At 35.1% G+C, this 27,647-nt stretch overlaps 4 protein-coding genes across 9 annotated transcripts in view; all 4 read right to left on the bottom strand.

Moving 5' to 3' along the window:
• LOC127065963 (homeotic protein empty spiracles-like) overlaps positions 1 to 20,441 on the bottom strand; it is a 39,106-nt gene extending 18,665 nt beyond the window's left edge. For all 5 annotated transcript variants that reach the window (XM_050999044.1, XM_050999047.1, XM_050999046.1 and 2 more), the window contains exons 1-3: positions 18,538 to 20,441; positions 18,113 to 18,197; positions 4,448 to 11,148 (exon numbers count right to left, since the gene is read on the bottom strand). In XM_050999044.1, the coding sequence (XP_050855001.1) occupies positions 4,448 to 5,468 (1,021 nt within the window). In that variant the 5' untranslated portion in view covers positions 5,469 to 11,148; positions 18,113 to 18,197; positions 18,538 to 20,441. The remainder of the gene's footprint in view (positions 1 to 4,447; positions 11,149 to 18,112; positions 18,198 to 18,537) is intronic.
• A 156-nt stretch (positions 20,442 to 20,597) lies between these two features.
• Positions 20,598 to 23,464, bottom strand: LOC127065962 (probable 26S proteasome non-ATPase regulatory subunit 3). The gene is made up of 2 exons (XM_050999043.1): positions 23,100 to 23,464; positions 20,598 to 22,187 (listed from the first exon to the last, which is right to left on the bottom strand). Exon 2 carries the CDS (start codon positions 22,171 to 22,173, stop codon positions 20,674 to 20,676), a length of 1,500 nt encoding a protein of 499 aa, XP_050855000.1. The 5' UTR covers positions 22,174 to 22,187; positions 23,100 to 23,464; the 3' UTR covers positions 20,598 to 20,673.
• A 77-nt stretch (positions 23,465 to 23,541) lies between these two features.
• On the bottom strand, positions 23,542 to 24,416 carry LOC127065964 (40S ribosomal protein S15). The gene is made up of 3 exons (XM_050999049.1): positions 24,325 to 24,416; positions 24,048 to 24,133; positions 23,542 to 23,927 (listed from the first exon to the last, which is right to left on the bottom strand). The coding sequence occupies exons 1-3, from the start codon at positions 24,331 to 24,333 to the stop codon at positions 23,579 to 23,581; spliced, it is 444 nt and encodes a 147-aa protein (XP_050855006.1). The 5' UTR covers positions 24,334 to 24,416; the 3' UTR covers positions 23,542 to 23,578.
• An 867-nt stretch (positions 24,417 to 25,283) lies between these two features.
• LOC127065989 (mitochondrial inner membrane protease ATP23 homolog) lies at positions 25,284 to 27,484 on the bottom strand. 2 transcript variants are annotated; one of them, XM_050999118.1, is made up of 6 exons: positions 27,068 to 27,484; positions 26,591 to 26,883; positions 26,470 to 26,515; positions 26,254 to 26,335; positions 25,905 to 26,129; positions 25,284 to 25,808 (listed from the first exon to the last, which is right to left on the bottom strand). In XM_050999118.1, the coding sequence occupies exons 2-6, from the start codon at positions 26,877 to 26,879 to the stop codon at positions 25,608 to 25,610; spliced, it is 843 nt and encodes a 280-aa protein (XP_050855075.1). In that variant the 5' UTR covers positions 26,880 to 26,883; positions 27,068 to 27,484; the 3' UTR covers positions 25,284 to 25,607. The 2 variants fall into 2 exon arrangements, with proteins under 2 accessions (XP_050855075.1, XP_050855074.1); XM_050999117.1 differs by having other exon boundaries at positions 26,591 to 27,483.
• Positions 27,485 to 27,647: the final 163 nt, after the last annotated feature.

Below are 27,647 nucleotides of genomic sequence, written 5' to 3'. Positions count from 1 at the left end.
TTAATTGTTGCCAAGCGTGCGACGTCGGTGATCGTACAAAACGAACGATATAATAGGGGTTGGTACGTTAACGTATATCTAATGATTTCAAACGTCAAATAATTCGAATTCATTTCCGTGAAAAATTTCAAAGTTTGTTGGACGTTCTTCCGATCGGACTTTGCTTTGGATTCGAATAACTTTCGTATATGTCTGTACGTATGTAAGCAACTATGTATGCATCTATATATATATGTACATAGAGGGTTTGTTCATTAACGTGACAAATTTTACGTTGACAAGGATATGAATAAGAAAACGATGCACGCATTGCAAGCGATAAGAGAAACATTCGTTGCATATATAACGGTATTTTACACACGCGCACACACACACAAAGATGTCCACACCCCGCCCCGTTTTCTTCTATAGCGGAAAATCGCTATGAACGAACGTGGCGACGACGCGACGGTTCCGCTGGTTGGTACCACGTTAAAGTCAACGAGAGAGCTATGATTAATCGTTCCAGGCCGATTATCGGTTACTACGATCGGCGCGATAATTAATTTTTCCTTGCGAATTAATTCGTTCTTATTAGAGTATTCTAATAAACTCGTACGGACATTTATCTCGAAGAGCTGAAGAATAATAAAGGCTACGACGTCGATGCATTAACAATTCGCCGCGTTCAATTATCCAAACCGGTTGGTTACTTTCCAACTTACATTTACTCGTGGTCGCTTGACTATGATAAGAGCCGGTAATGAACGATTAAAATTTAATTACAAGCTCGTTGATATTTCTTTCGTTATACATGGACACTTATCTGTTTAATAAAGAAAAGAAATTTCCAAAAGTTTTGTTCACACAGTGAATCGTGATAATCTCGAAGGACAGCTATCTTTTTTCGACCATATGACTAATTATTGACGCACGACCAATCTTTCATCATTTCTAGATAAACTTCAGAAACTTCGATTGGATATCGTTGCACTCCTTCGATCAGAACGAGTTACGTGTACACTTAATTAGCATCAAAATAAAACGAAAGAATGAATCATTATCATAATTGTAAAGATATGTAGATAAGAATAAATAAAGTATTACTGGCTCAATTCATCGGCTATTCTCGATCGATTTATAGATATGACAATACGTCTCGAGAACGTTCAGTCTCTCTCTCTCTCTCTCTCTCTCTCTCTCTCTCTCTCTCTCTCTCTCTTCCGCTCTCTTTCTTTCTCTCTTTCTCGTCACAACAAAAGCCAATCTCTCGGCACGTCTGAACGTTATCTCAAACGAATCATAAACAAAAAGACAATAATGAGTACGCTTCGAAGATAGTAACAGTACGCGGATATCATTGCAAAAACGTTTTAGAATGACAAGCTTAAGTTATGCGACAAGAACGACAACGATAATCAAGACGAGTAGCCAGCGACCTTTCGCAACATTGTACGACCAAGCAAATAAATTCACTCGATCGTACCGTCATTCGAATATATATATATGTTATGTTTACTCTCCCAAGAATGCATGCGGACAAACATTACGTTGTTAACTCGACATCAAACGTAAGAAAAGTGAGAGAGCGAGATAGAGAAATAGAGAGAGAGAGATAGAAAGAAAGTACATATATATCTACACGATTCAATTTCTTCGAATTCGGTATATTGAATAATATAAACATTCACTATCTCTTTATTCAATCTTGTGCAATAATTTACAATAATCTAACGTAAATTACCTAATAAAAGAACTTTCAATTTCCATAATATTATATTATACGACAAAGTTATAGCAATTCTTTATCATATTGTATTGTCTGTTTGAACACGTGACTAAAACAATTTTATTTTAATTTTCGAGATTTTAATTAAGTACGAAAGATTGAAGATTTATTTCTATATTTAAGCGAGGACACAAATGGCTGCCAAGGTAATCGAATCAAAAAGAAAGAGATACGGAACATAGTAAAGTGCGGAATGCATCTCGCTTGTAAACGTCTTTGGAAAAACAATTCCGGAACGCCGCGGGACGTATTTTTGCTGTGATCGAACGTTCCCTAGACACCTGTGAGAACACAGAGTCCGCGGTTTTCTTGCTCTCGAGTCTTCGCCACGAGAGAAATCCACTCCCATACCGGCGACGTGACAAGTTCACTAAACTCAGCGATGTTGATCGCCACTGGCAATTTCGTTGGAGAGTTTTATCGAAGAAACTAACTCGATCTCACGAAGCGAAGTGAGGATGAAAGCTATCTGATTCGTTCCTCCTAGCGTCTAACGAAAAATGATTAAAAATCTTAATAAAAATTCGGTTCAGACAGAGTTAAAAAAGAAAGAAAAGAAAAAATAAAGAAAAAAAGAAAAAATATAGTTACGATTTTAAAGAATTCGAAGAGCTTTGTAAGACAAAAAAATAAACAATAACCCTCGTAAGGGAGCAATACAGAGAAGAGAGGAGGAGATTCTATACAATAGACGAAGAAAAGAAACTCAACTATATAACGGAGAACCCGAACAAACGCAAAATCAACTACGGGGAACTACCGTAAAAAAGAAGGAAAGGAAGGACCACGAGCTGGCTCCTATTGTCGAACGTAGACACCCTGCGGTGAGAGTGTCACGGGGATAAAATGACGCTTTAATAATACCGATTAACTCGGCATTGTACTCCACCAGACGACTTTTTCGGTGTCATCGATCGAACATCGATGGTGTCGCGTAGTTTCTGTTATTTTTCTTTTTTTTTTTAACTCGCTTTCCCTTTTTAGGTTTACTATATTCATAGAACGTCAACAAGGATTCGAGTGTCATGTTGTAGCTACCCCCATTATGCGAATGGAATAAATTTATGTCACCGTCTGAATCCATTCGAAAATAGTGCCGTTCAAGTTGAAAGATTTAAAGCAAATTATTCAGAATGATATTATGATTATTATTATTATAGATAATAATCTGTATTAATTATATGAACAAAGATTCACGCATAATTTTTCTATTCGATACAATTTTAAATATGAGATTATTTTTTATTAGGTCTTCCAACAATTTCTCAAAGATCCGCTGGGTTTATTGGAATCTTATCTTGAAATTAGACGTGAACACATCGATGAACGTTTTTTCAAAGCATTTAATCAAATTAACACTGCAATTTAGGAATACCTTCTCGATAACATTCTTTATGGCAACATCGAAAAAAAACTTGTACGACTATCATTGACAACATAACATCTTAACACACTGAAATTCGAAACCCTAATTAACAACGACCTCCACTATAATTTGTCTATTCGAGACGGCGATAAAAAAAGAAAGATCAATGAATTCTCAAGACATCAGTTATACGCAACAACCATATTATTAATCCAAATATACTTCTCCTGTAAATTAACGAACTTCTTTTCTAAAGAAAACGCACGATGCATATTAAAAAAATAAAATAAAATAAAATAAACAAATAGAAAAATACAGAAAATAAAAAAAATAAAAGAATAATGGCGACCGATCTACTCCTCCTCGTTACGTTGTTTCCTGAAAGTCTATACTTGCACGATCTAAAAGGACGAAGAAATTAGATCCGTCGCCCTTCAATTCCAAGAATTAAAAACCATTTGTAGCGCGGCGCGGGACGAACGCGAGATCGCGAAGACAAAGATGGCGTCGAACAATTTTTTTACGACGGAACAAGTTTCGTGTCCTCTTCAAGTAGGTATATATTCCTCTACCGGGTGGCACGCCTCATTCCGTATAAGCGCCGATCGCGGTAAATTTATGGTAATTGCCTTTTCTACCTGTCAGAGACGTTCTTTCTTCTCTCTCACTCTCCCTCTCTTTCGCTCTCTCTCTCTCTCTCTCTCTCTCTCTCTCTCTCTCTCTCTCTCTCTCTCTCTCTCTCTCTCTCTCTCTCTCTCTCTCTCTCTCTCTCTCTCTCTCTGTTTCTGTATGTTTCTCTCTCTCTCTCTCTCTCTTTCTCTCTCGTTCTCTTCCTTCGTACTCTCTAGCTTATCTCCGTGTTCCTTTCATTAAAGAACTGACCTCGTAAGAAGAGTTCGGAAAGCAGGATGCCATTATCATCGACCTAACATCGATAACCGTAAATTGGATTCTCACGATATATGTATACGCAACAAGGTGCTACTTAAAGGGGTAGAAGAAAAAAAAAGTCAGAGATCGTTGGATCAAATGTCAATGAGAAATGAAAAGAATTCTTGACTAAGAAAAATAACATGACTGATTCGTCCGCTCGTTTACTCATTTTGTTTATAGCAACTAGGAAGAGTGTGAAAGCGATAAGAGTCTGATAAGAAGCTTAACGAGAAAATAGCACGTTACAAAATCTAAGTGACGAAACATTTACGTAATTGCTCGGAGCGTTGCTCGATTATATTTATATATCGTTATTGTGTATCAAGAAGCGTCATTGATTTCATTTAGGAACGAGATAATGAGAGAGAAGATAAACTTACCAGCTGCAAATCTGTGAGGGAAGATTCTGCCATGCCTAGAGAGTAGCCACGGATAAAGAGGATAACTGTCTCTCGCTGGTTGATGAGTATGAGGCGGAGGATGTGGTCCAGCTGGTGCGGCACCGTGCGGGTAAGGTCCATGAGGTGGTGCGTGTGGAGAGGCACCATGATGCGCTTGAAGAGCAACCGCGAGATTTGCCGCTTGGAAATGCTGGGCGGCAGCAAGGTTAGCAGCTAGCGCGAGCTGTTGCGTATGATATTCGTTCTGGCCGGTCTGAGGTGCCGTCGGTCCGTGTCCAGGTGGTATACCATAAAGAGACTTTAACTGTTCGGCTGCGACGGCTGCTGCAGCCGTAACGGCACCGGGCGGTGGTGCCAGGTAGTTTGGACTTGGCCTCACGACACCGGGAGGTGGTTGAGGATGAGATCCTACAGGTGAATCACCGTGTCCGGCTATCCTATGAGGTGGACTCGGACTGTCGTTCGGAGTTGAGCCACCGCTGTGACTGAGAACGGTACTCTTACCAAAATCCAACTGATTGCTGCCACCGAGATGATGATGATGATGATGATGGTGATGTCCGTGATGATTCGCGTGATGGTGGTGGTGATGATGATGGTGATGATTGTTATTATTGCCGGTGGTCGCGTGGGACGGTGTCCTTCGCGGATTATTCGTGTACGACTCGACGGAGGAACTACGAGAGACAGGTCGATCGGAACCTTCGGAATGAGCACCGGGTGATCTCGTCGCGATACGACGTGACTTTGGCGATGAGGAAGCCTCGACGAGCTCCATCGGACTACCGTCATCTCGCTCGATCTCGACTCGAGGCTCCAAACGATCTTTCCCAGTGATCCGATCCTCGATGACTCGGCCAGCCTGTACGCCAGCACCGCCGCCAGTACCGGCACCACCGCCACCTCCACCACCTCCGCCACCGACGATCGAGTCGATGCTGAAGCCGATCTTTGGCTTCGAGGGCACCGGAACGATTGGCGTCGGCGCGAGCGGCATCATCGTACGATTATCGTACGCCTCACCGAAGGATTCCCCACTTTGGCAACGACCTAACGAAAACTACCTCCTGCTCGCTCCAAGTGGATCGTCGGAATCAGGTTCGCTGCATCCCTTCGACTCGAAACGCGCGTGATCGAACCTCGTCCGAGACTCGTAAACACTCGCGAAATGGAAATTGAGAGATAGAAAGACTGAGAAATAAAAAGATAGATAGAGAGAAAGGGAAAGAAGGGGAGGAAGGGTAAGAGGTAGGTAGAGAGAGAGAGAGAGAGAGAGAGAGAGAGAGAGAGAAAGAGAAAGAAAAAGAAACTCGGAGCGAATCCTCTCTTTTGTAAAATCCTAGGCAAATCTTGCCTCGAGGCCTAACGGCTCACCTTCAAAATCTCCCAATCATCTCTGAAGCACATCGTCCGAACACTGCGCGTCGCACACTGAAATCGTAATCACACTAAAGTCGCGTCCTCCTTCCTTTTTTCTCTCGTTTTTTCTTCCTTTGTCGTTTAACCACGCCACGACACACTAAACGATCGAGGTCTGTCACTACACACTGTCACGATTGGGGCGCGCACGAGCGCGCCGACTCGTTGTCCTCGTCGAGCGTTTTTTATTATTAATAGAACGATCACTTGGTAGGTCTCGACGAGGACGTCAACATTTTACTTGTTTGAAAGTCGCGTGTAAACCGTCGTTACTACTCTCTTTCTCTCTTTCTTTCTCTACGCGCTCTCTGACGGATGATGCTTCTGGCACGAGAGCTTGCTAGTGTTTGAGCAAATTACAGGCTAAACGAGGCGCTCCCGCTCGGTGGTGGGGGAACGAGAAGCAAGTTAACGCGTATCCCCACTTTTTCACTTGTTCCTGACTCCAAGACTTAGTGGGGGAGAGCAACGACCACGAATGGGCGTTTCTACGTGGTACCGAGGCCGATGTTGAGGCGTATCCCTACTATAACGTGATTGGTCTGTTCCTGAATGTTCGGACTAAAGCTACCTCGATTTCTCGCCCGCTACGTGGATGCTGCAACGAGTGGGGCAACGCATTTAGTCGACGATGGGCGTTAAACTCGCGTTTTTGTCCTACGATGAAAATGAGCCGTTTAATTAATACGTCTGCCTCCTTCTCTCTCTCTCTCTCTCTCTCTCTCTCTCTCTTTCTTTCTCTCTCTCTTTTACTCTTACTCTTACTCTTACTCTATGCTTTCTCTTCTCTTGCAGTTGGCTTCCATTTCTTTATCCTTTTTCTCCTATTCCACTTTTTTTTTCTCTCTCAACAACGAGATGAACGATATCGCACGTTTTTCTCTCTATCTCTTTCTATCTCTCTTTCCATCTTTTTCTCTTCATTTTCCTTTTCTTTTATACTACCTGCAGAGAATGGAATAAGAAGACACGTTTAAGCCAAATTCCTTTGGGATGTACTTAAGAATCGCATTCTGAATACTTCGAAACACGCTGGCAGTCCAAGGATTTGTATAAAAAGATTTCGAGGACGACCACTTATGAAACCCTTTTGCAAAGGCTAATTTCATAAAGATTTTTTTACCGAAGTTTCAATAAGTGGCTAATGAATTGTGTTACTTGCGCAAGGCTTAAATTATATCAAATTTTCACGTTACAGAACTGATCGAGACAGGCTGTCGTTTGGTGGCTTATTAACACTCGGACATATTGTAAATTGGCCTTTGCGAATTACTTGTCTCTGAAAAAATTACTCTTATGTTTTTTTTCCTTTTTACTTATCTCGCATTAAAAGCATTTACCGCTGCTGAAATTCCAGATCGAGTAGGTATAGTAGATATACCTATACGTAATTGGCGGACATATCAGTGCTCGAAGCAAATCGGTAATAATTATCAAGAACGTAACGGTGGAAAGATACGAAGCCCGTAATTCGATCGGTGTAATTATATAATTAAGACGTCTATACTGTCGCTTGTTCTGTCACAATATTTATCGAACCTACCGTAATATCTTAGAAATCGACTCGACTAACTGTGTCTAGGTATATGTACGTATTACACTTATGTGTCTTACCAACCTAAGCTTTCAAAAGTTCAGATCAATAACAAGGCGTTACGACAGAACGGATGCGAGCATTAAAGTGATACATAGATAACGATCAACTAAGCGCATAGCTACGTTTAATATTATCTCGTAAGATTCATATTAATTATCACAAGTAAGAAGAAACTGATGGATCACCAATATCACTTATAAGTAATAAAATTTGTTAAACTAATACGTATACATCATCGAAACGAGATTTGTTTTCAATGAAATAGAATAAAAGATAGAATAGTCCTTTTTTTTCCATTCATCGTATAACATAGATATTAATGCGTATACTTGGTCATGATCTAAAATATATTTCTTATCACATCATCATATATGTAGATTGGATTAAAAGAAAATTAAAAAAATACTAATTCGCTCAAAGCTGATATCATCTACTCTCAGCAGTATACTCGATTTCATGATACACACGTAAAACATATGACGTTTTTCTTAATCTAATTCCCCGAAGGTGTCGCGGCCTTCATTTGGACTCGATGGAGGCTCGGCTTCTCTCCCCCTTCCCTCGTTCGCACGCGAACGAGCCCTACCCTTTCCATGCAAGAAACCAGCCCACATGGCGGAGCTGCTGAAGTTTGCTTTCTCGCCCTACCGAGGAGGCTGCCTCGCCGGCATCGACACCGTCTCTCTCGAACGAGTGAGAGAGCAGGTGTGTAGGTGCCCTCGGCCACGTGTGTACTCGAAGAGGGGATGTTCAACATGGCGACTGTGTACACATCGCGCGCGACGCTGCACCAATGCGCGAGCAGCGAGCACGCCCGTTTCATTCTCTTTTCTTTCCTTTTATTTTCTTCTTTCAACGGCTTCTTCCTTTACTTCTTCTCGTATCTTCCCTCTCTCTTTTCTTCTGTTTCTTGCCCCATCTCTCCTTTCTATCTATCCATCCGTCTCTCTCTCTCTCTCTTTCTCTTTCTTTTCTTGTCTTTCAATACATCTCAAAAACGTTTCCTATACAGTTTCATTTTATTCGAGATCACATTTGGCTTCGCCACTTTTCGCATAAACGGTTGACGAATAAAAGAGGGTGAATCGTGTATTTTGTATGTTATCGAAAGAACAAGTCAGTCCTACCCTCACCATTTCTCAACACCATTTCAACGTTTCGCGTGACTAATCGACTGGCAATCATTTTTTCTGAATAATGTCGTTGAGTTCGAACACAAAAAAGTTTCAACAGAAAGACCATTGAAATTGAAATAGGGGGATGCATTGTTCAACCACAGTCGTACATTTTTCGATACTTTTTTACCAAAGGATTTCTGATCGATCGAGAGAGTATGTTCACGCTCGAGGCACGGATTAACGAGACCGTTTGTTTGCGCCACGCGTCGATTTTAAGTCGAAGCTTCGCGACGGTACGACGATTGAAAACGAAACGTGAATCTTTCTGACGTTTTCTTGAAAATTTTACTCCCCTTACCAATTCCTCTTTCGTTTCGCACACTATGCTTTCAATTTTCTTATATATCCACTTGTATAAATATTTTATAATATTATACACGATAACATTTTTTATACAGTTAATTATCCTAACATTGACGATTATACTTCACGTTAACCCTGAGATTTTTATCACATGATATCATTAAGAAACAATAATAACTAATTACAAAATAATGTCGCGTACTATCTTTCGTCGATATCTTTGTTGTATCTTTGACAAACAATAGGTACCAAAATACAAGAACATAAACTCGAAAAAAAGAAAAGTAAAAACTATACAACTGTAACTAACGTTCAATTAAATTCAAAATGGTAGATAAGATCGTATAGAGAACATATAGTTTTTTTAGCATTCGATTATAATACCGCGACAAATTGAAAAGTGTTCGCCAGAGCATAGATCGAATTACGCACAAAGTGGCGTGGCACTTAATCAGCCCGTTTATTCGCCGATCAACGAACAATCGTCGTGGCTCGAAAAACGAGAAAGGTTTTTGTGCTCTCGAAACTCCCCTTTCTTGCTATAGGTGACATATATGTACCTATATATTGTTCTCACAATGAATGCTGGGAGAGTTCGCTACGGTGCGTATCGATTACGGCGTTACAATTATAATAAGTTTGTAATGCCGATATAATGGAAGCACAAGACCATTTTGGTGTCCCGTTGAGAAAGGACCAAAGCCTAGTGTCGAAGAAAACTGGACGGTCCTTTCATCTTTTTCTCCTTCTTTTCTTCGTTTCAAGTAGAATATACCTAGCTATACATTTGAACAAAAAAAAATTATAAACGGTTACGACGACTTGCAGGGATCTTTTGACATCCAAAATGTATAATGGTGATGGCATAAAATTGAATAGAAATATGTGTGTATACAATAATATAAAAAGAAAAAGTAAAGAATTAGATTAAGAAAATATTTAAACAAATAAGAAGAAAATAGAATAGAATAAAGATATTATTAAATAGCAATTATCTTTGATTCTGCATACGGATATAATCTTTGCTGTTTTATTATGACCGCCTGAAAGATAAAGAGAAAGATTCTAACGAATTAGAAGATGAGAACCACTGACTATTCGCGATCTCCGTATCTTAAATAACCGGTCACTGGCGATGATTTTCTTGGAACGACCGACGGCCCGATTAAATTGATTCGCTAAACCGAACACCGACGGTCAGGTAAAGAGAGAGAGAGAGAGAGAAAGAAAAAGAGAGGTGAAGGAAGGGCCAACATAAACGAGCTCGTGGCACGGATTTGCACGCGGTACGTAAAGTTTAAACGAGCTCAGGACAAACGAGGAGGCGCTTCGTGATCGTCGCAAGAGCATTCATTTTACTCTCTTTCTATATATATATATATATATATGTATGTGTATGTGTGTATTTCTCTCTCTCTCTCTCTCTCTCTCTCGAAAATGAACCGTGAAGAGATCGAGAAAAATCTTTTCAAAAAATCGAGCCTCTTGAGAATTTAAAATGAAAAGTGTCGAAGCTCGGCAAGCGCGATTAATTTTTTTAAATTACTTGAAAATATTTATACTCTTACACAGACTCGTAGGTATATCTTTATAAGTGTATTTATACCTGTATCTTTATATATAAGTACATGCCTACTTACAAGGAATACCTATACGAAACAGGAGGTGCCTAAAGGAAAATGCGAACTGATCGTGCTCCTGGCCATCATCGACGATTACGCATACTTGCTGGACCATTATGGCTCATTAAAGAGGACCAGCCCCTGCCTTATACAGCCAAGGACCTCCTCTGATCTTTCTCTCTCTCTCTCTCTCTCTCTCTCTCTCTCTCTCTCTCTCTCTCTCTCTCTCTCTCTCTCTGATTTTTTTCTCATTTTTCTTTTTATCTCCTTCTTTCTCATACTCACTCTCTCACAGATCGTCAATATGATTTTCAAACGAGTAACCAAGAGTAGAAGTGCATCGACCGAAAATTAACGGCTCTTTAGGGCAAATTGATCGGCCGTGTTCGCACTCAAATTTTTTTCCATGGAGGAATACCGATCGTGAACGACGATGATGGGTTGCCGCGGCAACTTGGGAAGAAGACGGAAGCTCGAGGTGGGCGAGCGATCGTGAAACCGTCGATCATCGTCGCCGTCTTCTGCCATCGGTCAGAGACCTCTCTGACTAAGGTCATTGGGCTGAAATTTTAATACGTGATTATCACCAAAAAAAATATCTGTATGATATACACATATGTAGTACTTACATATATACAAAAAAGGACGTATGTTAAAAAATAAGTAACAAAAACTAATGTAACTTGTTTCCTCAAGTAACTAAAATATTTTTTATAAATATTATAAAATTCATTATTTTGTTATGAGGATATCGAATAGTTACATCGTCGTATAAGTATTTGTAAACGTTTGTTCAACTATGAAAAGAAATTTAACAATCGATTAACATAATTTGTATTTTATAAGAAACGGTATAAAGATTATATTGTTTACTACCATGAATAATTATATAGTCTGCTCCATATAAACGTCCACATTTTTTTATTTACGAAGTCCGATGCCAGTCCTGGACTATAATATCGATTGGAAAAAAAGAAAAAAAGAAAAAAACACAAAATAAGAAAGTTCACTTATCTCAAGATTTTCCTCGCTCATTCTCAAGATCATTCCACTTTACGTAATCGTTCAACTACGATAAAAATCTGAAATCGTCAGGCAAGAAATCACGTACATCTCGATGGCTCCCTTACAATCTCTTTCTCTCTCTCTCTCTCTCTCTCTCTTTCTCTCTTTTTCTCTCTTCTTTAGAATCTCGAGAAAAGCAAGATGATATTCACGAGCGATTATAATCGATCGGTGCTTCGATGGTCACGTCTGCCGTTTTCGTATATACCTATCTACTTCGGGGTCATGGTGTTCGCGAAACGCGTTACTTACGCGCCATGAATACCCATGGGGCCCAGAACTCGAACTCGGGGAGCAAATCGCGTGGCTCCCGTGCTCTGATGACAGGTAACCATGTGTAATGGAGTGCTAACTACTAGCCACTTCGCGAACCAGCACCACCTTCCATCGAAGGGACGAGAAGAGAAAACAAGAAGGGGAAGAAACAAGAAAGAGAGAGAGAGAGAGAGAAAGAGAGAGAGAAAGAGAGAGAAAAGGGCTCGAGCGGATCGGCTCGATCGGCTTCTCTGGAGCTTCGTGAAGGTGAACGAAAAAGAAAAGATGAGTGAGGTTGAAGAAGGGAGAGAACTGCCTCAACGTGAGACGTGAGATGAAGAAAGAGAAAGAAAGAGAGAGAGAGAGAGAGAGAGAGAGAGAAAGAAGCATGTCGTAGAGGCATGCCTCGTCTCTTGATTTCTCAAACAAGGGGGCGGTACCACGAGGACCAGTGGCAGTCAACCAAGAAAGACCTACACTGACGCTAGATAGACCGATAAAGTTTGATTCGCATACGCAAATCACCTCGTAAAGTCAAGCAACCGAGCGTACGATGCTAAGGAAAATGATATCTTTATGAGGTAGTATCAATTTTATATCTTCGACCATCGGAGATCGGTATATACATACATACGTTCCATACCACATCCACTGACTTTAAATTTCATCAGATATATTCTTCCTTACGATCTAAAAGTCGATCATCGAGTTCACCTAGATAACGATCGAGACGACAAAAGCTTTTATAACTTATCTATTGCGATCTTTTAAATTTTCCCGCGTTGTTCACGCATTGAAAGTATTATGGCATCAGATTTCTCTCGAGACTCGAGTTGCCGCGAAATTTGAAAAGTATAGATACCTGCCAATTTCTAATCGCATCAAGTCAAATAAGCTATCTTTGAGTTCCTTCTTATTTAATAGCCCAAAAAGAATGATACGAAGAGAAAACAACGACAAGGAGAGCAGCTTGCTTCTTAGAATCAGATACGAATTTTTCTACCCCATCTCCTCCCTCTCTCTCTCTCTCTTTACCAGCTCCTCCTCCTTCTTCATTTCCCTCATCTTCTTGTCTCATTCTCATGGATCAGGGCACGATTTATAAAGCAAACACCGTGCGGTACCCTGCAATCAACGTATACAACACACTACTCGATGTACCTCCTCTACTTGTCCCTTTTTTTCCCCTCACTTCACTTCACCACTCTCTTTCTCTCTCTCTCTCTCTCTCTCTTGCTCTTGCTCTTTCTGTCTTACCTTACATCCATCGCTCAACCACCGACTATTCGCCTTTTCTCTTTCGATCTTTCTCTCTTTCATTTTGCCACTCGCGGTGCTTCGTTCTCTTTATATTTCTCTCTCTCTCTCTCTCTCTCTCTCTCTTTCTTTCTTTCTTTCTTTCTTTCTTTCTTTCTTTCGCTATCGTATCGGCCGATCGCCCCTCGTACATAGCGGACCTTATAACTCGGAGCACGTTTACACCATACTTAGGATTCTGTCGGTAGGGAATAAATTAATAGTTACTCCGGATTACGAACAGCACGCAGTTTCATCGATTGCCAGGGACGCAGCTTCTATCCTGAATCTTCCTACGTTTCTTAAGATCGGGAAGAAGAAATTAGTTCTACGAGAGATTCCCCATAGAAATTGACAAATATATATCTACATTTAACTTATTCGCATGTAAAAATTCGAAAACTTCGAAAACTGCTTTGAATTCATCCCGTGAAAAAATCTGAAGCTTCGAGTTTAAAACATTTCTGAATTCTTGTAATCAACTGCAAACAATTTCTATAGAAATTATAATAAATCTAAATATATCTGTATAATATCCTGAAATCTACCATTTCGAACAATCGAGGAAGTATCACGTGACCATCCAGAAGGATATATTCCTGTGAAAAAATACTTTCAAATCAATCACGAGAGAGTATCGTTAAACGTAACTCACGAGCTGTCACGAAACCTCTTGACGAAGGACGAAGTCGAGAGTTAATAGAGGCTCTAAACGTCAGGATCCTCGAGCATCCAGAAAGGAAGAAGATTAGATCGAAATAAAAGTGAGCCGTAGAACCGGCTATTAAAAGGAATGGCACGTAATCATACACGGAGCTCTAATAGCAGGCCATTAATGAATAGTCCGATCGTTTCGTAAACTCCAGGTAGGCAAAACTACAAAGTAGCCGAAAGCAGAATTCGCCGAGTCTGCGAATTTAGTTCGCTCGAACGCGAATTCTATGTATAAACATGTAGTCTATGAATGTATTGATGTTATCCACATAGATGGTACTATTATTTCGTAATTTAAAATATGAAAAAAAAAAAACAGCTAACGATCTAAGTAAACTCCTAACATTTGCATGATATATTGTAATACATCATAATTAGTAATAGCAAATTTTGTTTAATTTTTAAAGAATGTGTACCTGATTTTTTCGTTTATCAAAAATCACATTAAAAAATCTGGATTGTTAATAAAAAAAAATATACATAAATATATATATCTATGCAATATTATTCTGTAACACTAACAAACCTTTCGGCACGAAATGTCTTCGAACTGATGCCACCATCGCTTGAAAAATTAAGGACTATAGACGATGGTACACCTCGTTTCGTCCGATTTTGTTTCCTTTTCCATGATATATATTCGATCCTGCCTTCCATTCTTTCTACGATGATTATAGGTTGTCCATACATTAGACCTACGTCTAAACAAACTGCTCCCACATCTTCCAATGGTCCGAAGCAAATGGGGCGGGCCGACATATCTACGTTTGCCTTCATTTCTACTTTGCCATCATTGTTCCTCGCTTTTTGCTACATTTAACGTCAAACGCCACTGATTCGACTCTCATTCGTAAAATTCTTTTTAATTCTACAATGTTACGTAATAAAAATTGCATAAAGGAAGAAAGAATTTATTTGCTTTTTTTTCTTTCTTTCTTTTAAATTATTCTGGTAAAGACATTTCATTTCTTGTAATAAATATATGAAAAAAAAAAAAAAAGAATTGACTAAAATAAAATCCGTTCGAAAGATTTACAAGATTGTTTTCTTTATGTCGTAAACGCGGCCGTCAAGAACCGATAAAAGTTCTTCGTAAGGTGTGCTATTAATTATACGCCTGTAGCACTCGACGCTTGGGAAAAACGCGTGTTTTATGGGCCGCACAATTTAGCTAAACGTTTCGGGGGCGATGATAAATTAGAGGTCGATGAAGAGGCTCTACTTATCCCCCTTTGGAAGGACAACCGTGAGCTCTGAGGAAAACAAACGTGACGTTATTATTATCATTACATCGTTATAATAATTTATCGAGAAATAGACTTTAGAGAGAGAGAGAGAGAGAGAGAGAAAGAGAAAGATCATTAATTAAACGTCAAATAAATATTCTCAAAAATCAACTCCCTCAAAAATGACTTACATACCTACAGGATTGAACATTTAAATGTATAATAAATTCAAAGAAAAATTATAGTATTACGAACGATAAGTATAGTAACAAAAAAAAAGTCAATTATTTGGAAGAATCTCTTTCTCATTCATTTATAAAGAAGAAAAAACAAAATGTACCACTTAAATATTTTTATATGTATAAATGTACTACCCTGTATTCAATGAGATAAAAGATGAATGCAAATCACTAGGAAAAATAATTTCAAGCAGCATGTATAGCATCTCAATATTACACCGATTCCAGAATTTCGAATGGAATAACTTTCTCGTAACGATCAGAGTATTCCGGTATTGCTTATACAATTGATACGAGATCTCATTCGATTTTATGTCTTTCTTACGTGCTGTGCTTCGCTTCTATAAAATTACTTTCTTTCTCTCTTTCTCTCTCTCTCTCTCTTTTTCCTCCTGTAAGAGAAAATTCAAGAAGAGATTTCAAGAAGAGAATTCAAGAAGAGATTTCAAGAAGAGAATTCAAGAAGAGATTTCAAGAAGAGAATTCAACGTCTGTGAATGTGGATGATCCCTGATGATCCAAGAAAAAGCGTGGAACTAAAGTCGACCTCTTGGCCAACTCAGAACCAAGATATTATGCGTGCTAGAGTGAATTACCTGCAATGGAGAAGCGGAATGGCCGGTAGATGTACCATTGATGGCGTTGCCACGAGTTTCAACGTTCATCGTGAAAGCCAACTATATTCGTTCGTTCCTATCTCGATGATTCTCTTCGTTATTACGTGCTTTACGTCTTCGCGTGCCGAAGAAAAGAAAAAAAAAAAGAATAAAAAAAAATAAATAGGTACCTAATCGTCGTAAGCTCCTAGACGTTACGTGTTGAAAACGCCTACGTAAACCCTGTTGTCCTGACATAAAAAATTCAAGGTTTATTGAACAATTGAATTTGAAAAGAAGATTGGATTATTAACGTCTGAATTATTAACATAATTTCATTTATCCTGTTATTCTTAAAAAATTGTAATTATTACTCGTTACGTTTGATTACTTTTATATTTATTCTGTTATTATGTAAAAGATCTGTTAAAAATTATTATATATCGAACGAAATCCTTGATACAATTTGAATGACTAATATCTATGAATATGTTATTTACCAAATATATTATTACTCATTTACGTTCACTTGTTTTTATAGATATTTACTCCGTAATTATTGAACACACTTGATCACATTTGACACGAGAACATGCCACTTACATGTCAAAGAAATCGTGATCAAGTTTTAAGTTCGAAACCCGCAGGACTATGCGATTATACTCTGTTTGTCGAATCCAGACTTTGATTACGACGTGCCACCATTGAGAAAGCATCGATAAGATCGGAGAATAAAAGGATAAATGAATTTAATGCTTGATAGCGTAACCGAACGATTTGTCTTAACCGTTCACCTGTCGGACAATGAAACGTAAGTACTTACTTACAAATTAAGATGTCAAAACGTCCTGTCGTTTATCTACTGTTTTTACAACAGAACCGAGAAATCCAATTATTTTTAAGTATAAATATATAATAAGGAATAATAGTTATGTATACAATGAAGTAAAAAGTAAAGGAAAATTTGGATAACATCGAAATATTTTTATAGTAGCAATGATCTCGAAAAATTGGACGGTTATATACTAAACACGTGACGAGACGAATTCCAGAAGAGTATAATATGAAAGAAAAATAATGAATCATCGTTGGGAACTAAGGGCTACTCTGGTAGAAATGTTTTGACTTTTTCTAAACGTTCCTTGCCTCACACGATATGAGATGCATCCACACTGTCACTGTATTATTTCCATTAGGACATGAATCATACATTTTATAATATTTACTTTATAATAAGAATAATAAAATAAGAAAATTAAACGTCAAAATATATATACACACACACACACACACACACACCTACTTTAAATCTAACACACTTTGTATAAACGTGATTACAAGTAGTCATAACGAAATCGCGAATAATAAAACCATACAATCGAAGTAGTTAATAGAAATCTCAATGTAACAGTGGTTCTCATCAAAGGATATTCATCAATTAAGAATCCTTCAGCAAAAATCTAACAATAATGATGTACTTATGCGTACAAGCTCGTTGTAACTAAGCACTCTTCTGTATCGATCATCCCTAAAAGAGTAAGAGAAAGAGACCTAGGGGAAAAAGGTGCATCACCAATAGACAGTGACTTTTGGGCAAAGCTATGAGCGTCTTCTGTGAGAGCATATACGTATTTACAATACATATATACATATATGCATACGTGTCGCGCATACACCACAATCTGATACAGCCGTAACAAATGACATCGACGAACTGGCATCGTCCCTATCTTCTCATCTCGTGCAAAACTCCAACGATAAAATATTGTCTATATGGCTAAGTGATAAAATGCAAGGAAAAACGGACAAAACTTAAACCATGATACAACGTACGTCCGGCAAAGACAATGTCCTTACATTCCACTTACAAAGACTCGTTGTGCGAGTCAATATTTTTACTGTCGTCGAGGGTAGCTTAAGCGGGGCCTAGTTAGAAGACATGACGCCGGGTTATGAGCCCAAAGAGGAGATACGGGGAGGGCCTCGCTTGTAACACGTGTTGTGAACCGGTTCTACCTTAATTGTCTTAAACGGAGACTATCATAATTCTGACTTTATCTCGGTCCCGCTTCTACCCCTTCCCCAACCCTCTCGCGAGTCTTCTCGTAGATCCCCACCTTGCCCTCTGACATACCTTATTCTGGACTCTCGAGCTCGCGCGATCGTATGACCGATTCTTCGACGATCCGCCATTTTTCTTTTATTTTTCACATAAATACCTATAAATAACAAATATATGAATAGTTTACAACGAGCTTGTTAGTATTGTTAAAATACTAAGCTATATTTTCGAGGTAAATATACACGAATATACACTTTCTTAAAAAAAAATCTTTACTAAAAGTATATTTTGTAACACTCTTTTCAGAAATTTTAATTAATATTAGAAACGAGTAATTTACCCATGAATAACTTAACTCTCATTCGAAAATTTTATGAATTCAAGACGTAAATACTTGCTCTCTAACATACACAATTAAATCAAATATTAAATAACTTTGAGACATTATCATGACATTGAAATTCGTTTTTAATAAGGCACCTAATTAAATATCATACCTCTTTTATCTCTTCGCGATCGGTACCAGACAAGATTTCGGTTCGATCTTCGACAGTGTGAGGTCCTTCCTTCGAAAGTATCCATCACTGCCTGCCCGTACGTCATTTTTCGATTTCGGTGGATCGACTTCGATAAATGTAATAGTCCATAGTTCAGCTTGCTAACAAGGCTAACCCTCTAGATTCGAGATAAAGCCGAGTTGAGTCGACTCACTGTAGCTGTTTATAATGAAGCACAGTAGAACCTGATCATCGATTGAGACATTCTTAACAGATACTTCATCAATCATCGGAAACTTTACTAAACTCGACATACAAAAATATGCGTCTAATTTTCTTGTTAAATTGTTTGTTGTCTACCTTTTCGATCGGTATTAATCGATTTTTCTTAGTCCTTACGTTCCAGCACGTTTCTTTTCCATGAACGAAAAACTTCGATTGATGCTCGATTGATTAACAAAATAACGTAATTTATTTTAAACTTCTCTTAGAAATATTTTCTTACACGCCATATATTTTTAGTTGCAGTGATAAAATTATAAAAACGTTCGAATGTTATAAGAGGTTAAAGTATTAAAGTTTCTTTTGATAAATTACAGAACATGATATAATTTAATAATAATCAACTTTTCAATATATCCCGTATTGAGTGTGAAATAATATGTAATTTTATACGTACTCTGCATGAATATACATATATAAATATAAATATTCCCTTTTAGTATCCGAGCGTCCATTCTTCGAGAGCGTATGTATACATCGTTCGAAACAAAAGATTAACTACGTATCTTCACAATTACATCTAGTCCCTAATTCTTGTACTACGCAATACAAAAATTAAAACATTCCAATAGGTGAACGAATACAAGAGGTGCCATCTATGCACAGTTTTTGTATCGAATTTTTTTTTCGTCTTACTTTGATATTCTTACTGTCGGTAAAAGATATATAAAAATATTTCGAATACGTAATATATATTCTAATTGTTTTTTTAATTATTAACTATAGTAGAATAACTATTATAAAATATCTAAACAATATTACATAGACATTTTTTTTATTGTTTGGATTAATTACCGACGAAATTTTACTCAGCTGGCTAATGTCGCTTCCTATATCATCGACGAACTATATAAAGCTAATCAAAGTTAACCTATAAAAAATTGTATCAATAATATATCGAAATTAAATATTAAACGCATATTCGAAGCTGTAAAATTATTAAGAATATTAAAATGAGATAAAAAATAACAACGATTACCTTAGTAGCGCTTACGTCGTACTACAATAATATGAAAAAATTTACATCGTAAGCAATACCAATTGCTCGATAAAAATTGTTATGAATAATAATCAATAGATTATCTTTCATCTATTGATTTATTTTCAACCAAAAATATTCGATTTTTAATAAAGTCAGATTAATTAATGCTCTTTCGTAACTAACGTAGCTAATGCGATGCTTACTCGAGAACTTACTACGAGACAATGAACAGTAAGCTGATACTAAACACAACGATATAAACAATCGAAGGTTGACTTTGTTTACTTTTATATTGTGATTTTCTTATGTATGAATAATCGATTTATTTCTAGGTTAATCTAAAATCTATTACAATCAAATGTATTAAAAAAATAAATTATACGTTCGAATTTTATCTACTAAATTATACTATAAATATTTAACGATTATAAACTAAATGCATAATTTTACAGAAAGATATTTAATAATCCATTAATGAAAAACGTATCATGAAACGTAATGTAATCTTTGTTAATAAACAGTATATTTTGAAATAAGAATACATTGTGTCATACACTTTATATAATTATGCTATGAATATTAATTTATCATGCTCAAATATTGATGATGAATTTCTTTTTATGTTTTTATTTCATAGTATCTTAATCTTTTAGTTAACTTAAACTTGTGATTTAATAAGTTACACAAGTGATAAAAATGATCTGATTATAAGACATATGACAAGGGAAATAAAGACTAACATGTGAAAATAATTACATTTCATGATAGTCCAAAAATGTATTAAGCTATTATAATGTAACTGTAAATTGTTTTATATGCCAAATTGATTGAACAATACAATGAAAGTATATTGTTAATAATGATGAATAAATTCAAGGAAATCCATCATCATCTTCTTCTGCCATTTCTTTTGCTAATTCTAAATCTTGTTGTTCCCTCTCTCTCCGTTCTTCCGCAGATTCAAGATCTTTCCCATAAGATTTGGGTGGATAACGCATAGCTTTGACACTTTGATTATGTAAGTCTAAACAAAATGTTATTCTTTGATGAAATGCTAATAGTGGTTCTCTAGTACAATAAATATCAGTAGTCTCTTTACTACGCATATAACCATTTTCTGGATCCAATGTAGCCTCTATTACTCCATCACGTATAGCTTTTGCTACTATAAATTCAGCGTCAACGCCAGAATCCAAACCAAGTTTGCGTGCGATATCGGCCGGTGAGATTCGCGAATATGAAAGTCCAATAGAACGAATAGCAGTTTTAATAACATTATGCCTCAATCTTAAGATCAATGTAAAAGTATGGTCTGTTCTAAATTGTGGACCAAAATTTTCTAACACCTCTCCAAATCTTTGTAAATTTCCTAAACGAACGGCTTGTGTCAACTGAAAATACGGAGCCAAAGCACGACGCAAAGCAGCCTGCCTAAATATTTGTCTCTCAGGTATATCTCCCAATAAAAGCTCTACCGTAACTGCCAACTTTTGCACAGTTTGCCTAAAACCAATTGCAGTAGTCTGTGGTGCTTTACGCATTGCTTGAACTAGATATTTATGAGCTGCAGAATATTCCAATCTTGCAGCTTTAATTCTACCCAAATAATATAGGAATCGTGCCCATTCATTATTACTTGCGGATTCGGGAAAAGTTGATTTAAGTACAAGCTTATCTGCTTGATCATACAAATTATAATGGAGATAATTTCGTAATAAACAATTAATAAGGACAGCTTGGCCTTCAAAATCATTGCGCAAAGTAGCTGTACGTAATCGAAGATGTAAGAAACCTCTTATTTTAAAGAGTTGATTAGTTAATTCATAAGCACGCGAATGATAAAAATAACACTTAGCAGCTATTAAATCTATAGTCCTTCGATTTTGCATTACAATTTTTTGCATAAGTGCTTCAGAGCACTGTACTGCATCATCATACTTTCTAGTATCTATTAATCTCACAAGTACAAGTAGGTGAATATAAGCATCAATTTCAGGCAGCAAAGTAGCAGAAGAACTTTTAAACCTTTGTATAGCTGCTTGAGTCTCATCTACTTCCATTGGTTCATCTACCCAAGCTAAAAGCGCTTCGCGTTCTGCTGCAGACTTTGTATAAAATCCACCAATAACGCCTCTTAATACAATAGGATTTAATTTACGACGAGTGTTTGGTAAAGTACGTAAAGCACGCAAAATAAAACGTGGTTCCTTATTTTGTACAGCTTTTTCAATTTGACGTGTATGCTCTCGAATATCGTGAATAGTAAGAAGATCACTATCCTTCTTATCTCCTGAATCGCCTTCCCCATTTTGAGTATCAGTGGTTGTAACTTCTACTTCCATTGCTTCTGTATTTCTTCCAAGTACACCCATTTTGGTTTCAATATCTATGTTAAAAAGTCAAGGCAATATAAATATCGTATATAAAATGAATCGGAAGAAACAATTTATATTATTTGTCTAAATAAATTGTAGTAACAAAGAAAAACGCGTATGATATCATTTATAACAATTTATATTATGCTAATAGTTTCAATAAAGAGAAACATGAAAATTACTTAAATTCACTACTAAATAATGATTAATTTACTGTTTTTATTTAATATTATATATGCTTAAAGATATAACATGTTCACACTAATCAAACTATTCATCAATAAATATTTTCATGCAATTATTCTTTAAGCATATAAAGCAAAATTTGTTATAGTAGTTAATTTCGTTTATTCTACAATATTTTTATTTAATATATATTTCTTTGTTACCTTTAATTAGAACGAAACGATCCTCTAACCTCCTATAAAACGATATCCAATATGTCAATTCACTGCTTTACTACATTTCATGGATTATTCACACGGTAACGATACATTCGTGTTACATACAGCGACCTCTGGTAATGGCGCAAATAATTAAAAATTTGTCCAAGAATTCTTTCGTCTACACGTAAGACGAAATGAATTTTTTGCTTGCGTTTATTCGAAAAAATATTGATTTTTATTAATTATTCTAATCGACTTACCAAATAATTTATCGTAAAATAACTCTCAAAATGCAGGCAAAAAACTTGCTAATAAAGCGCAGCTAAGAACGTCACTACAGAAATAGTAATTTCTAACCTAACATATGAAATAATACTATTTCTAAGAATGACATTATTTATAACGATAAAAAAATAGATTATAATATATATTGATTGAAAAGATATTAACGTATTAAATAAAACGCAATTAAGAAGAAGTGTTACTTTCTTTGATCATTTTATAGTTTTTCTATATATAAAATAATAGCTCACATACCGATTACTTGGAATTTTCAAAGGCGAAAATTCGCGATTTTGTTGCACTTTTCCATGGATCCGAATTTTCTTTGAAATTCGTTGAGATTTCTACACTGTTGAAATAATTATCGATGTAATTAGAGATGATGTCACTTTCCCACTTCTCAATAACTCGTTGCATCGTACACGAAAAATAACGCAAATATCTCAGTTACGGCTCTTAAAAATACTGCTGTCGATATTGTTCATTGCAATTCGTTGCAATACATTCACACTTACATATATATAAATATTTTACGAAGTCTTAGATTTACCTAATTACACTCCAATGTCAACCCACTATCTGTCATTAACTTTTTTCTAATGAATATTTTTTTACTTTATTTATGATAGTATTAAAAATAAAGAACTGGAAATATTGAAAAAATTCAAGCGTCTATTCCATAAAATAAGTCATTAAGTAAATATTTTAATATTTTATTATCTTAAAAATGCATTTTATTTTAATGGAATAAATCTTGAAGAATGAGTGGCACCGATACCAGGCCTTCCATGTTTTACAGGTTTATAAGTAACCGAAAATTCTCCAAGATAATGACCAATCATTTCTGGTTTGATTTCTACTTGATTGAAAGTTTTTCCATTATAAACACCTACAATGGAACCTACCATTTCTGGAACAATAATCATGTTACGCAAGTGTGTTTTTACAATTTCAGGTTTTTCATTAGGAGGCGTCTCTTTCTTTGCTTTGCGCAATTTCTTGACAAGTGCCATAGATTTACGTTTCAAACCATGAGAAAAACGTCTACGAGCACGTGCATGCATCAAATCCATAAGTTGTTCACTAAAATAATAATACAATATTTAAATATCTATAATTTTATGGTGAGCAATGTTATGATAAATATGGGAGAAAACAACATTCAGTCATACATAAATAGGTTATAAAATAATGAAAACTTACTTTGGCATATCCAGGAGTTGATCAAGATCAACTCCTCGGAAGGTAAACTTCCTGAAGGTCCTCTTTTTCTTCTGGGTTTCATCTGCCTAAAATATGTAGAAACTTATTTACAATTGGTTATGTACGATCTATCCACGTTATCATACTTCAATATTTTTTTACGACATATACAATGATAAAAGCATTTATAAAAAGAACTATGATTTTATATTAATGAACATGATTTTATATTAACGATGGCATAGATTTTAATAGATTTTTATACAAATACACTTACTTCCGCCATGATCGTTCTTACGAAAAGTATCTCGAAAAGAAAGCTTCCTCTGCTCTTTCACGAAAGACTGTTATAACCATATACAATATAAGATCAAAGATGTAAGTAAAACAGAAAACATTGTTTAGTCTTTTATTCAGATGTTTGTAGATGGCGATGTCGTAGAATCAGTCTTTGGACTTACATTCGCATTACTGGATTGGTGAGTTTGTAATCATGTCCTCCATCAATCTTGCTATTGGACAAAATGATGAGTTTTCAATATATGTTTAGAAAATAATTTCTTTTAAAAAAAATAATTTTTTTAATTCTAATTGTTTCTAGCTGTGTTAGTAGAAGTCTTTTTTATTCTTTGTTTCTCTATTAGTTAACTTAATAAAAAGAAAATATCTTCTAAATGTATCCATCTTCAGTTGTACATGAACTACTATAAGTATGATAACCAATAGGGGAAAGCTATAACAGCGCCGTCTAGTGATCGTTTTCATAACTTCTCTCACTAAATCGACTACTCACGAAGCGCGAATATATTAAACACAAATAAACATTTATTCGTTTTTCTTCTACTCACGTGTCGTTCAATTTAATAAAATATAATTTATTAAAATCTGTTTTATGAATGTTTTTATAATTCATTTCGTAATATCTTCATATGTGTATGTTAATAATTTATATATTAGTGATTCTCTAAAAATTATTTATATATACAATGATTCTCTAAAAAACATAACAATATTTATAGCATCTAAGCTAAATAGCAATATTCTTAATTAAATATACTTTAGTAATTATTGACATTTACTGTAACACCGTCACAAAAATAATTATTCTTTAATATATAATAAATTATTTATGATAATTTTTTGTTTTCGACAAACGTAAAAAAAATGACAATACTTCTTCATTAAAATAATTGTGAAATGTAATGTAAAATATATGTAAAATAAAATGATTAATTTTTTACACTTAATCAAATTTTTTACACTTTATTTGACTATCGCTACGTCTAGCAAATTTTTTTCAATGATCTCTGACACTCAAAAGGTTAAAATATTTATATGTCATATTGTATAACCCCATAAAAATAATTCGTGATACATTTCAGTTAAACATTATTTTTTAAACTTAAAGAATTTAATAATAATATAATATTTATAATTATTTACAATATTGATAATATATTTTTATAGAAATAATATCAAAGAAACTATGGCAGTTGATTTTTACATTTTCAATTGATCTTACATGTATATTTTCAAAATAAGTTCTTTGAAGATAATTTATTAATCATGCATATATCCATAAAGTGGAGCTTCCATATATGCTCTACTTATATCTAAAGAGTTCCTGCGAATACGTCTTCCAATTGGTTCTAAATCATTGTAGCACATAGGAAAAACTTTTTCTATTGCTATTTTAGCTTCTTGTTCTGTTACTTTACGTACTCCCATTATAGATGCTTTTGCCATATTCTTTACACAATCCTACATAATTTATATTATTCCATTATTAAATTAATCAAAATAAAATATATACATTATGTATGTCTATGATATAATATGTAATTATATAATTCATACTTGATGAGCTTTTTTTATATTAAATGGAGAAGCAGTTCCTTGAATCATGGCACTCATAAAACTACAATGTACAAGATTAGCTGCTCTTATTTCTGTGCAAGCTAAATGATCAAGGTTCTTAAAATCCAATTTATTACGACAGTAATCAAACATATGTATCATTTCATGAGCTAATACACCTTGTACTTTTGATTGACTGCGAGCAGTATTTTGACATACAACAATCTAAAATTATGATATAGTTATAAAATATTAACAAAACACATCTATTTCTTTATATTTGCTTCTTTATGGTTAAATGTTATTTTAGAATTATACAGTTTTATGGTCATATTATTCTAATATTTACCTGATTAAGTTGTGCATCATAACCACCTTTTACAGAATAGTCACATATTTCACAAGAAATATGACGACGTATATCAATTTCACTATAGTTTGAAACAATTTATTACTTTTATTATCTAAATGAAATTTCATAGTGATCATGAAAGTAGATTCTGATATTGTGTTAGAATATAAGAATAATTATAATAATCCAATATATATTGATAAGATTACCTACCATCCTGAGCTTTTTAAAGCTGCCATCATAAGTTGTACTAATTGACCTAAGTAATATAAGACATTATAACTATTAATACAATAAATGACAAAAATTATAACATAAGACATAATGAACATACTATTTTTCACACATTTGTACACATTTCCTTCACATTTTAATCTGGTTATCTCTTCTTTTCCTTCGCCTATTAATTTTTTGAAAAATGTGGGTTTGTATCTTCCCCTTCTTTCAGGGTACAAATCATAACCCCAATTTTCATCATCTACTGAATTTTCTATCGTAGAAGCATTCTTATTAGATTTATTATTTTGATTGTTATCATTTATTTGATTTTCTTTCTTCTCATCCACTTTATTATCTAATGGATTTTCTTTGACTTTATCGTTATTATAAGTAAAGACAGTCATGACTCTAAAGAGATTAAGATAATTACGTTAACGCATATAATAAAAAATTGATACTTTCGGATAATGATCACTATATTAGAAGTACACAAAAAATTTTTTTAATTCTATTGAAGTTAGGTTAGCCGGTTACATCACACAATTGAGTTTCAATTATATCTATACCACGATATATACATAAATAAACATACCGTATTTCGTTTTAATAAAATAAAAGGCACAATGTAGTTTTTTTTTTTTTTTTTTTTTTTACTGAATATTATTAACGAGATATTGAAAAATTAAAATAATAATAATTTAATCTATATCGATAATAATTAGAAGCATAACTACTGTAATAGAAATACGTTCGATTATAAAGGTATCGATAATCGTTGTAAGTTGTTGCACCATTTTATGGTATTGTTAATAATAAATATTAATATTGTAATTATTTAATATAAACAAAATATATATACAGATATTTCATAAGAATGTTTTTGTTAGCACATGCTTACTTATGACTCATGCAAATTTTTTAATTTGTAAAAGAGCGGACCCGGAAGAACTACGTAGTTTATTTTGATTATGGCGATAATACAAAAACTGTGATAATTATTAAAATGTACTGTAAATATATATCAGAACTGTAATAAATAAACTATATACATTTGTGATCGTTTCTGTTCTTTATTGTCTATTATTATAATAATTTATTCGTCAATAAAATCTATGATATAATCTCATATATTTACGATATATTTCGATATAAGATATACATATATTGTATAT

The sequence above is a fragment of the Vespula vulgaris genome, chromosome 8 (genome assembly GCF_905475345.1).
Source record: "Vespula vulgaris chromosome 8, iyVesVulg1.1, whole genome shotgun sequence".
NCBI lineage: Eukaryota > Metazoa > Arthropoda > Insecta > Hymenoptera > Vespidae > Vespula > Vespula vulgaris.
This window is presented reverse-complemented; position numbering and strand designations above follow the sequence as displayed.

Excerpts from the sequence above, each read along its gene's own strand:
- LOC127065962 (XM_050999043.1), bottom strand. The coding sequence starts at position 22,173 with ATGGGTGTACTTGGAAGAAATACAGAAGCAATGGAAGTAGAAGTTACA.
- LOC127065964 (XM_050999049.1), bottom strand. Across the intron at positions 23,928-24,047 it reads CAACTCCTGGATATGCCAAA|TGAACAACTTATGGATTTGA; the intron begins GTAAGTTTTCAT and ends TTATTATTTTAG.
- LOC127065989 (XM_050999118.1), bottom strand. The coding sequence starts at position 26,879 with ATGACTGTCTTTACTTATAATAACGATAAAGTCAAAGAAAATCCATTA. Across the intron at positions 26,336-26,469 it reads GCTTTAAAAAGCTCAGGATG|TGAAATTGATATACGTCGTC; the intron begins GTAGGTAATCTT and ends TTCAAACTATAG. Across the intron at positions 26,130-26,253 it reads ATGATGCACAACTTAATCAG|ATTGTTGTATGTCAAAATAC; the intron begins GTAAATATTAGA and ends TCATAATTTTAG.